Genomic DNA, 12,815 nt, shown 5'->3' with positions numbered 1-12,815 from the left:
AGCATATTTCTCATCAGTAATAATATTTCCTAATCCCGGAGGTAGAGAAAGGAGCCAATAGAACTTACATCAGCACCCTGCCCCATACACCAGATGGCCATAAGGGAGTCCTCCCCCCACCTAGCAAATTAGTTCAAGGTATCCTTGGCATCCAACCAGCACTGCCACGCTTTCTCAAAGTTCTTGGGACATCCCTTACTTAGGTAGGTAGCCTTGTAGAACGGTAGTGCTTTATTGATCAAGCTTTTCCAATAGGACACTGTAGGCAGCTCAGGCTTTTTCCAACATAACAGGATAGCTTTACGTGCATAAAACAAAGTCAGGGAGATCAAAGTCCTCTGTGCCTTTCGAGGCGCCAACTCCTCCACCAGCCCGAGCAAACATTCCGCGACTGTGACCGGAATCGGCACCGAAAGTACTGTTTGTATGGTGTGCGTCACTCCCTTCCAGAATTCCTCAATCTGCCGGCACTGCGGCACTGCCAAAATATATGATCAAAGTCAGCACGGTCAGCTGTACAGCGCCAGCACCCTGCTGATCCTGTACACCCTGTGTAGAATTTTAAATTGAATAAGTCTGTCTCTGACTGATACCAGGGTTTGAAACGGGTAACCCCACATGTCGTCCCAATCCTCCCCCCCGAAATCTGTTACTAAGGCACTCCAAGTGTCTCTGCATTTTTGGACCGGTTTTGGTCTGTCAACGAACAGCTCTTTGTATACTGCGGAAAGAGGCTTCAGCAAGTCCTCCGTCCGCAGCACATGGTGTCAGGATGATTGAAGCATTATTTATATTAATACATTGTAATATAAGATTAAATGGTTCAACTCACCATAATGCAGAATCGGTGGGAGCCCTGAGGGTGTCATTTGCCATGTCGCCTGCCACCAAATGCGGATTGTCACTTGCCACGTCACTTGTCACCAAATGCGGATTGTTACTTGCCACGTCACCTGCCACACATTGCTGATTGTCACTTGCCACGTCACCTGCCACACATTGCGGATTGCCACTTGCCACGTAGTCTGCCACACATTGCGGACTGCCACGTAGCCTGCCACACATTGCGGATTGTCACCTACTGTGTCACTTTTCTGCTAAGGTGGTCTTTTGTTGTGTCCCAGAGTGAAGATAAGCAGCAGAGAGATGATGTAATCTCTCTGCTGCACACAGCTTCTCGCACAGTGAGGGCGGAACTGGAGGGATGCAGGGCAGTGAGAGATGATGTAATCTCCCTGCTCCCCTGCCTACTGGCTTCCTGATTGGCCAGCAGCCCTCATAAGCTGCCCAGCTGCCCCCCCCCCTCACCCGTCTACTCACCAGCACTCAGCGCAGTCACCCGTGGAACCCACCGTGCTGGCACCCGCAGAACCGGCCGCGGAACTGGCCGCTCTGGCACCCGCGGAACCGGACACGCTGGCACCCGCACAACTGGCTGCGCTGGCACACGCGGAAGTGGCTGCGCTGTCATCCGCTGGCCGTATTCTCGGAGGGGGCAATTGCCCTGTTGCCCCCCCCCCCTGGATCCGCCCCTGTTCACCACACCTGAGAAAAAATGCCTCATGTCAAAAGATGCCAAAAAGCACCATCTGCCAGGCTGCCTTGAGTTTAATTTGCAACATTCATTTGTGGATCAATTTTAGGCTTATATGACTCTGTTTTTATGAATTGTGTACAATAATTATAATTATTTTATTAATGCGTTGTCTCCCATGTTGAGCCTCTGAAGCTTGGCTAGTTAAGCGGGTTCCAACATATCTGGCCCCGCAATCATTTTGTACTGACTTTAGTTATACTTTAATTGTTTTTAAGAAGCAACTCCAAGTGGCTGAAGGCCAATGCACTACACCAGGCCTCACCTGGGAAGGGCAACGTCTTTTCACCTGCCAGTGATAACTGCTTCGGCCCTGACTATGAATTCATTTTGACAGAAATGGCGTAGAACATGGATTTTCCTTCACCAGTTCTTTAACACACGTTACATTTTACACTTTGCTTCAAGCCTGAAGGCATGGAGGGAAACTGCTTTGTATTTTACGAGGCTTTTACTGAGTAAAAGATGTGACAATACAATTTTGTTCCACATGCTTCTATTCAGTAGTCACAATGTAATGCCACAGGCATTAGGCCGATGGCTTTCGCAAATTAACGTATAATGTCTTTAGTATTGGGGCACCAAAATCAGAATTATGGACCAAAACTGAAAATTCAGGATGCATTTGGCTGAAAACTGAAACTGAAATGGACAGTAATTTTTGGTGGCCAATAAATCGGTGCATCTCTAGTCTTTAGGGTTATTTGTTGTCTCATATTTTTGTCTTGTAACAGTTCCCATCTAACGGTGGTTGGCTTAATACAATACAGATTTAGGGTCCCATCAAGGGGCAACCCAATTCAGTGTAATGCTTCATCTCTCCATGTATGGTCCCCCTCTGCCTGATGACCAAATCCAAAAGACGAGCTCTCAGGACTTGCCCCCTTCCACATAAATGTCCCAACTATGGGAACCTCAATGGGGCACAGCAGACACACCACAGTAAGTTAACCCCAACGATGACCGCAACATTGTATGCATACAGTGCAGGGTAATACAGTTAGCACCTGCCTATGTGCATGGCTTTTGTTCTGTGTGTGCTGTCTGTGATCATGGAGTCAGAAACGTTTCACAAATTGCACACTTCTTCAACTTTCCTGATCTGTATACTGTACTTGGTTCAGGTCAGTGACTTAAAAGGCAACTATAATCATTACAGCAAATAAAATTTTCAGAAACTACAGATTTTGCATGCTTTGTACTGAAGAGGGCTAATAAGCTCAAAATAGCCCTCTATTTAAAAAAAAAAAAGCAATGCTGTACTTTTGGTTACCGTTGACTGTAGAAGGCCTAGTATATGTAGCGGCCATGACCCTTTGTAGGGCGGCCTTGACTTATTGGGCTTAGCGGTTACCTCCGCTTGGATTGTTCTTCCACGTCTAGGGGTTCCCAGGGTTGATACCCAACAACTTGGACGCTGACACCAATAAAGTCCTTTTGAAAGGTTTTATTTTGCAGGGGTAACATCCAACAACACAGTCTCGTATAGGAACAGAGGGCAGGGTGAAGAACTCAGGCACCTTGAACTGCAGACGTAACAAAGTCTCTAATACCACCCAGAGAGTAGCCACTCACAGCTGAGCGCTTCAAGGCTGAACAAATCTCTAGCCAGAGATTATGGCAGTCAGCACTTTGATTCAGAACTTGTAAAATCTCCGACCTTGAACAAGTTGTAACTGAAAGTGGACAGGAACCTTTTTCCTCAGTACCTGGAACGTTCCCTGTCTCCTTGGTAGTACTGGAAAAAGCATGGATTCATCAATGTCCTTCCCAACTCAGTAACCAGGCACTTCTCAGGATGCCAGCTTGTTGGCCCTCCTCCAAAGAGTGCGCCCCCGGTGACTTTCACAAGCTGTGGTGCCCCTCCAAGCCAAGAGCGCATCCGGACACCTTGAATCCTCCCTCAGTTACTGCGCCTCAGACCAGCCGGGTCCAAAACTCGGGAACAGACGGATCCCTATCCCAGACCAGGCGGGTCTATTGGGGGTAACCAACAGAAGCATGTTGCGGGATATGGAACACCCAGTGACTGGGACCCCTCACGGGGCTACCCCATTCCAGGAAAAAAGAACAGACCGCTTGAGCCTCACAAACTCCTACTGAACACGTGACCACAACATCTTAAGTACCCCCTCCCAGACTCCTCAGCAGGGCCCGGCACACCCACCGATTGGCTCCGGGGAAGCTGATACTCAAAACGTCCAATCAGGCCTGGTTCTGGCCTGTCATGTGCACCTCACATGACCAAGCAGAACTTCTAACACAGCCCAGTCAAACTGATGTCAAAGTTAACCTACATAATTAACCCTCAGAACCCCACTACTGTTCTGAGGCAAAAAAACGAAATTTACACATGAATGACACTTTGTCCAAAATGTCATCCGCTACATATAGTATGCAAATCTGCAGTTAATGCTAGAGAGTAAAATTCAAAGATTTCTGGGTACAAAGGATTCTTAATGAATCAGAGCATGAAAAGGAACAAGACAGGCAATGTGTACCATGTAGCGTTAAACTAAACTGTATCTGCATAGCTGTCAACATTTTGAAGTGGGAATGAGTGACACCTATTAGAAAATGTATGCAGGCATAGGACACGCCCCTGTCACACCCCCTTAAAGGAGAATTAACCCCCCAAAAAGGTTAATTAAATCCACAAGGGCTTTATTTTTTACCCCTACTATTCATTTATATTGGCTTTTAAAATTTACAAATGCAGCCATTTAGAATTTGGACGAAAGGTTTAGCTCTGGGAAACTCTTTTTGATAGATAAGAAGTCAATTTTATATACAACTATAGAGATCAGACCAAAATGAAGGACAAATGAGGAGGAAAGAGGTATGGGGGACGGGACAGAGGGACATTGCTCCAAATCAGGGACAGTTGGGAGCTATGTATCCGAGTACCACAAACCGAAAACGCTGTTTAAATAATGTTTAATATTCAAATGGAAACTCACTCATCCATCATGCCACCATGCTTTATTTAGTTGAGAAATCACTTTGAAAAACAACCCCCTTCGCTAGCATTTCTAGCAGCATCCATCTTGAGTAAGGGCAGATGAGTCATGTATCATTTACTTCCTGGAATCCATCCGCCCTTAGCTCAGGCAGGACGGTGTGCTTAGCTGAGAAAGCTCCTCCTCCAAATGAAATAAACAAAAATGTTCATGAAGACTTCCGGGATGTAGGACACCTTTTTAAAAGTTGAAAACAATTAAATATAAAATATACCTTACGATCTATTTACCAAGTCTAGCAGCATAAGGATTAAAAATAGTTCACATTGATTGATGAAGAGTAAATTTCCGCTTTAAAAGCTATTCATTGCATTACCTTGGAATACAAATTTTAGGACAATGACCATTTAGAAGACAAAAAAAAAACTATTTTCCATTGAAAATATTAAGAAATGACAACATTGATTTGATTATTCAAATTTTTATTTATTAGTTACCATGGGAGCCATTAACGTACTGCATTAGCATTGAGCTTCCTCCAGTTACTCAGAAACCACCAGTGTTATAACATATGTAGCACCCTGATGTTTAGGTAGGGTTTTTATTAAATTTATTTGTCAAGCGATAGTTGTCTTGGCCAATTGTTAGGAGGTCAATTGATTTTGCCCTAATTCTGGAATTTCTGCACTTCTCACTTCTGTCGCTAGATGGCCGGGTACTTGGTGACATTAGATAAGACAAGGGCATTGCAAGGACAGATTAAGAATGTATGGGGTGTTTCAGCCAATGGGCAGGGGTTTTCTTGGGTCCCTTGGCCTGCTGGGAGAACCTATTTATTTGGGTGGAGTCAAGTGGTTGGGGTTCGGTGCCACTTGGACAGCTGTCTGGGTGCTAGTCGAGAAACCTAAGGCCTATCCCATGGACATCTGGCTGCTAGGCTGTCTGAGAGCCTATCCAGAAGTAGTTCAGTGTTGGGACTGAAGGCTTCTAGCCCAACCAGAACTAACGGTTTCCACCGGCTGGGGGAACAAATCGTGGTTGGAGGTAGAGGGGAAGCTGTCTCCACAAAGGTACCATCTACCTTGCTACCAGAGAGAATTGTGATTAAGCTGAGGACCGTACCAGAGCAGACTTCTCGCCAGCCGGGGACGGTGAAGAAGTGGGAAAACTTCAGCAAGTGCTAAGTCAGTGACCTAGCGTGACAGCAGAGGTGGCGCTTGTGGAGTGCCAAGCCAGAGGCCTAACGTGTCAGCGGGGGTGAAGCTTGAGGAGTATCTGTGAGTGCAAAGCCAGGGACCCAGCAGTGAAGCCGGTGTGATGCTTGAGGAAGATACTGAGTGCTACCGTGAAAGAGCTCAGGGGATTCAGTGGCTAGTGGATCTGAAGTCTAGTGAGAGAGACTGAGAGCGATGACCCACAGTGACCCACTCGTTGAGTGAAGAACCACAGTGAGTGAGTGTGGGGTAAAGAGAACTGTTCGTGTTGCAGATAGTTGAATACCTTTACCGTTAGTAACAGCTACAAGATTGTTGCCATAGGAGACAGCGGTCCTGCCTATACAGAAGTGGTGTCTGGCTGGAGGCCTTCATCTGTATAGCTGTCTACCTATAGAAGTCTCAGAGTCTGCCAATTAACATTGCATCTACCTAAGGGTGTCCTGGCCCTAACCCTCTCTCCCACAGTTCTGTTTAAGTGACAAAAAATCTCTTTGCATTCAGAGTGTCTGGTGGCCACCTGTTCATCTTGCATCACACCCACCATGCCTTGTAACCCACTCTTGACTGAAGGATTTCAGCTGTCCCTAACTCTGGAGGTCACCATTAGGCTTCAGGGGCTCCGGGACTTTTCTACACACAACAGGAGACCTAAATATCACAGCAAGGGGCTGGGTTCACACTTTTCTGCTGTGGTGCACTGATGCATGTTCGCTGTGTGTTTTTTGCACATTAGCACGCACTGCGTTAATTCAGTCTATTCAACTGGGCAGTCTGGCAGTTAATTAAAATGTCCAAGAAAGGGAACATGCACCATTTTTAGAAACGCAGCACACCACAACTCACGGTAGGGCATTACTGTGTGTTATGCTGCATAACACCACATGTGTATTGGTACCATGTTACCTTTGGGAACTGGGGTGTCATTCAAAATGGGGGGCACTGCAATGAACCAAGGAACATAACACATGTTAACTTACATTGTGGTAAAGTATGTTATTGCAGTGGCAGCAGATATGTGTGAACCCAGCCTAAATCATGTTCCAAAATTTAATATATAACTGTTTAGCTATCACTACCCACACCATTCTTACCAGTGATTGGTGGGTTCACACCTCTCTGAATCTGGATGATTAATGGAGGATATACAATTGGCCTGCTGGTTGCTCTCTGAATAACTGAGCGTGTTAGATACACTCAGGCCCATACCATACCTATACCATGCTTCTGTAGCTCCGATCTTATGATTTGTGTGATTCACATGTCTCTGATCATAATTATCAATGTACATCTTTCATTTTCTTTTTCTGACCACCCATTTCTGTCTTTTATATGTCTTTACTTAAAGGTCAGCCACCTTTTGGGATTCTCCAGTAACATTTTGTCTACACTTTCCTGGGATATGCCTCTCAGCAACATTTTAGGAACGATGTTATTGAGGATATGCGAGTAGCCATGACCGCCATATTTCACCAGCCGGTTCTTAGTGTGTATGTCATGGGAAATAACAATTCTGTCTTCGTAACCGTGATTGATCAGAGACCTCAACCTGATAAAAAAAATAAAACAAATGCATAAGGTGTGCTCTCTTTTCCATCTGTAAATATATAACAACCCTGGTCATTGAAAATTTTTATTAAAACAAATAAATTAAGTTAAAATGAAAAAAATATTTTATAGAATTTTTTTAAAATGTAAAGCTCTACTCCAGGTAAAGTAAAACTCCTACTTTGCAGTGGGGTTGAAACCCACCACAAGTACAGGGAGAACATTGACACTACAAGCAGAGACCCATAAATACGCCACTCTAAATAAAAGAGAAACTTAACTGTATCTGAGCACCACAAACTGAAAACACTATTTAATATTTTTTTTAATATTCAAAAGAAAACACACCCATCCATGTCTCAATGCTTTATTTTGTTGAGAAATTACTCTGAAAATAAAAACCCTCCTACCATATCTAGCCAGAACCATCTTGCGTAAGGACAGACGATTAATGTAGCATTTACTTCCCGGAATGCATCTGCCCTTAGCTCTGGGCATGCAGGCAAGAGGGTGGGCTTGGCTGAGAAACCCCCTCCTTCCAGTGAAGACCAGAAGCAGTGGTGGCTGGTTCTAAAAAAATTTTTTTTTGGGGGGGGGCACAAACAGGAAAGCCCCCCCCCCCCCATCACCGGCTGTGCTGACTGTGAATGAGACTCACACAGCCGGAGCTGTACACATCTCCCCATTCCCCTGCCTGCCTGCCCTGTACATCCACATCCTCCATAGAACCCCCAACCTCCTGGGACCCCCTCCCCACACCCAGACACTCACCTTGTTCCCAGCCCCATAAACAATCATCTTCCAGGGGACAGAGAAGGGTTGGTCTGGGCCAGCTCTGGAGTTCCGGGGCCGAGGAGGAGGAGTCCGCTACTGGGGGGACTCCGAGCTTCCCCCACCTTCATCACTATCACCGGGAGACTGGTGATCAGCCGGGTACATGGAGGAGGAGACCGCCACGCACTCTCCCGACAGCCCTACTGCCATTGCTATCATACAATTCACCGGGAGGAGAGCCAGGGCTTCTCCTCCCGGCCGAACAGGAAGTGGGTCCTAAGACTCCTAAGACCCACTTCCTGATTAGCCGGGAGGAGAATCAGGAAGACAATAGTGAATATTAATGTGCCTCAAAAAAAAAAACATGCGTCTGAAGCCCTGCATGTAGATTAGGGGCTGGGTGCATGGAGTAGGGGGCCGGCCGCCACTGGCCAGGAGGCCATAAATCAGGAAACAACTGAAGAAATGTAAAACAAAAAAAAAACTAACACCATATAGTATATTGTACCTTTCTATTGATTTTCTAATGCCAACAGCATAACGATTAAAAAAAGTTCATGTTGATTGAGAGAGTTTAGTTCCGCTTTGAGAAATACAAAAAAAAAAAAAAGGAACCTTTTTTGTTTCTCAAAAATTTCACCTAAGCAGCTCGTTGAGTTAAAGAAAGAGTTTACACTTTGACAACATTTCATGGGGAAATCAATATCACTAGATCATTCTCTAGCTGCAACACATAATGGAAGCACTTTTCTTTGTAACGCTTTCACACATAAGGGCCGCTGTGTTCATAAATACCAGTAACTACGCTACAAGATAATACCAATGGGCAGGAGAACAGAGTATCAATAGGAGACTTTACCATTAATCAAGTTAATTAGCAGAATAAGTACCGCTATCGACTGTCATGCAATGTGTAATTGATCAACATCACGCGACTGTCTTCAATTAACTGAGGGGCTCAATACAGCTAAACGGCACACAATCCTGTTGTGTTATTAAGGGTTCCAGCACGCAATATTAGATCAGCAGCTGGGTAGTGAGAGCTGCATCCAGCTTTATAATGGTAATGTACTGTATAATATTTGTGGCTGAATGCTATCTGTGCTCAGCTCTGGAAAAAGCAAAGGAAAAGGTCAAGGCACCTAAAACTGATATTCTGGTTATACAAGACATAAAAATATCAATAATAGTTACCATATGCTAAACTTTGAAATGGACAGTGAAAAGGGAACCAAAAACAAATGAAATCACTGCAGCACAACTGATTGGCTCCTTCTGCTGCTTATGGCCATAATTAATCACTGGTGTCATAACTATCCCAGCCCCACCCTTTATATAGCTAATGACAACTTGAAGAAGCCGTTACTATTGGGATTCATCGCGTGCGCCAAGTCTTTTTTTTTTTCAGAGTCAGCGGATGGCAGCCATTATGATTGACTATGGAGGAACAGGTTTTGAGTAATTAAATTTTTTAAATAAAGCACATGTCAAAAGTTTGGGTCCCTCTACTTTTAGGTTAGAACTTTATTTTGTGGGTGAGTTGGGGTATCACTACCCCATAGTAATCAATGATGTCACTGGGCCTCATCATTGGTGTCATTGGGAGGAATTGTGCCCCATCAATGGTGTCATTAAGAGGAATTGTGTCCCATCGTTGGTGTCATTGAGCCCCATTGTTCGTGTCATTGGGAAAAATTGTGCCCCATCGTTGGTGTCACTGGGAGGAATTGTGCCCCATCATTGATGTCATTGGGCCCCATCGCTGGTGTCATTGGGAGGAACTGTGTCCCATCATTGATGTCATTAGGCCCCATCGCTGGTGTCATTGGGAGGAACTGTGTCCCCTCATTGGTGTCATTGGGAGGAATTGTTCCCCATCATTGATGTCATTGGGCCCATTCATTGGTGTTGTTGGGAGGAATTGTGCCCCATCATTGATGTCATTGGGCCCCATCATTGGCATCATTGGGAGGAATTGCTCCCCATCATTGATGTCATTGGGCCCCATCGCTGGTGTCATTGGGAGGAACTGTGCCCCATCATTGGTGTCAATGGGAGGAATTGTGCCCCATCATTGGTGTCAATGGGCCCATTCGTTGTTGTCATTGGGAGGAATTGTGTCCCATCACTGATGTCTTTTGGCCCCATCATTGGCATCATTGGGAGGAATTGTGTCCCGTCATTGGGAGGAACTGTGCCCTATCATTGATATCAATGGGAGGAACTGTGCCCCATCATTGATGTCATTGGGCCCCATCATTGAGAGGAACTGTCCCCCATCGTTGGTGTCATTGGGAGGAATTGTGCTCTTCATTAGTGTCAGTGAATAAAGTAGCACCTCAATGGTCGGATAAAAACAAAGGGCCACATCTGGTCCCAGACCACAGTTTGGAGACCACTGCCTTAAAGGTAAAAAAAATGTTTTCATTTTAGAACCACTTTAACTGTAATATTATAAAGATGAAAATGTTGGCAAAATGGACATACAATTATCTGATATAGCATCAAGATCTCACAACCAAACTCACATTGTCCAAAAATAAATGTCCAATGGCATCTGTGTTCCTTTTACTGCAAACAGATGAAGGAATTGTAATATTATGAGTGGAGGTGAGGACTTAGGGGGACTCACCACCTCTAGTTCATCAACAAAAATGTATTTAAAAATTGGGCAAAAAATGCCTAATGCCGCGTACACACGACCGGACTTTTCGACGAACTAGGTCCGACGGTCTTCCCGGCGGACTTTCAGCGGAGTTCTGACAGACTTTCCAAACTAATGGACTTGGCCACACACAAGCACACCAAAGTGTGACAGATTTGAACATGATGAGGTACGACCGGACTAGAATAAGGAAGTTCATAGCCAGTAGCCAATAGCTGCCATAGCATCGGTTTTCGCCCGTCGGACCAGCATACACACAAACGGATTTTTCGACCGGACTCGAGTCCGTCGGAAAGATTTGAAACAGATTTTATTTATAGGTCCGTCTGACTTTTGGGGAAAAAAAGTCAGCTGGAGCCCATACACGATTGTAATATCCAACAGATTCATTCCATCGGACCTAGTCCGTCAAAAAGTCCAGGTCGTGTGTAGCCTTCTTATAGCTTGTGATGCAACCTAAAGCCTCCCAACCGATAATGGAATAATTGTGGCCTAACAGAATAAGCACATATTTGCAATAAAAATTAACTATTATACTGCTCCTCATTCCCGATCGATTCTCAGCAGCTTCCAGTCCTAAAATAAACATTTTTCTAGTTCAGCTCTTCCTTAGCAGTAGATGACTGTGCAGTTAATCAGAAAATAATCCTTAGGGAAGGGCGGGCAGATATTCTGCAGTTCTCTACGTACAGAGTGTCATTGCTAGAAATGCTTTAGACTCCGTTCACACTTGTACCTTTCTGGTCTAATATTGTTAATTACCCCACACTCAGGGGAGTAACTACAATTCAGGAGACCCCATTCCGAAATTCTGACCTCTCTCTGTGACACCTGGCAGTGTCAACTAAGACAGTAATCGAATTGATTTTGTCATATAGTATCCCTAAATCAAGGGCAGGTATCAGGGTAACTGTCATCATAGTCCATACAATATTAGGGATGTGTTCTGGGGATAGAAGTTACCAGAGAAAAGTAAGCCCTTGTACACACGGTCGGACATTCCGACGGAAAATGTCCGATCGGACCGTGTTGTCGGATAATCTGACCGTGTGTGGGCTCCATCGGACTTTTTCTGTCGGAATGTCCAACCAACAAAGTTTGAGAGCTGGATATAAAAATTTTCCGACAACATTTTTTTTGTCCGATCATTTGTAGAGAATTCCGATTGGACAACCACTTTACATTCTCAACAACCTCCCTATTAGGCCTCCCCCCACCTCCCCCACCCCAGGCCCTATAGCAGCTGTGTTGGCTGCTAAGGCTATAGTTATGCCACTGCCCACACTTAAAGGGGTTGTAAACCTTTGTGTTTTTTCACCTTAAAAAAAAACTGAAAAAACTTCTGACAGTGAATGGCCCCCCAGCCCCCCCCCCCCCATTTTACTCACCTGAGCCCTTTGATCCCTCGGCGGGGAGGCGCTGTTCCTCTCTGCCCGGGGTTCTCAGCTCTTGATTGGATAGATTGATAGCAGCGCAGCCATTAGCTCCCGCTACTCTCAATCAAATCCAATTACGCGGGCGTCGGGGGCGGGGCCTAGTCCTGCTTTCTGCATCTATAAATACAGATGCTGGACTCGGAAGCGTGCCCGCAAGGTAACCCCCCGGGAGAGCACTTCTCCTAGGGGGTCATACGATGCGGGGAGGAGCTGATAGCACCGCCGCGGGACCCCAGAAGAGCAGGATCGGGGCCACTCTGTGCAAAACTAACTCCACAGTGGAGGTAAGTAAATTATGTTTGTTATTAATCCGGATAATCCGACTGTGTGTGGGCTCCATTGGACTGTTTCCATCGGAGTATCCGAAGAACCAAGTTTTCCAGCTGGGCTATAAAATTTTCCGACAACATGTTCCGATCGGACTTTGTCCGACTGTGTGTAGAGAATTCCGATCGGACAAAGTGCCACGCATGCTCAGATCAAATTCCTAGACCAAAGCTATTGGCTACTAGCCTGAACGTAGTCCCGTCGTAACTAAATAATGTCATCAAGTTATGAACAATCGGATTTTCCGACAACTTTGTCCGACCGTGTGTATGCAACAGCAGTTTCGGACAAAATCCG

At 45.3% G+C, this 12,815-nt stretch overlaps 1 protein-coding gene across 3 annotated transcripts in view; it reads right to left on the bottom strand.

Annotated features, from left to right (window-relative positions):
* Positions 1–5,019: 5,019 nt before the first annotated feature.
* The window catches only part of PTER (phosphotriesterase related), a 64,964-nt gene continuing 57,168 nt past the window's right edge, over positions 5,020–12,815 (bottom strand). For all 3 annotated transcript variants that reach the window (XM_077490889.1, XM_077490891.1, XM_077490890.1), the window contains one exon: positions 5,020–7,317. In XM_077490889.1, coding sequence (XP_077347015.1) covers positions 7,107–7,317 — 211 coding nt within the window. In that variant the 3' untranslated portion in view covers positions 5,020–7,106. The remainder of the gene's footprint in view (positions 7,318–12,815) is intronic.

Source organism: Lithobates pipiens, unplaced genomic scaffold (assembly GCF_037356315.1).
Source record: "Lithobates pipiens isolate NorthernLeopardFrog02 unplaced genomic scaffold, aLitPip1_a1.2 Scaffold_19, whole genome shotgun sequence".
NCBI classification, from domain to species: Eukaryota; Metazoa; Chordata; class Amphibia; order Anura; family Ranidae; genus Lithobates; species Lithobates pipiens.
The sequence above is the reverse complement of the archived record's forward strand: the minus strand, read 5'-3'. Positions and strand labels throughout refer to the sequence as shown.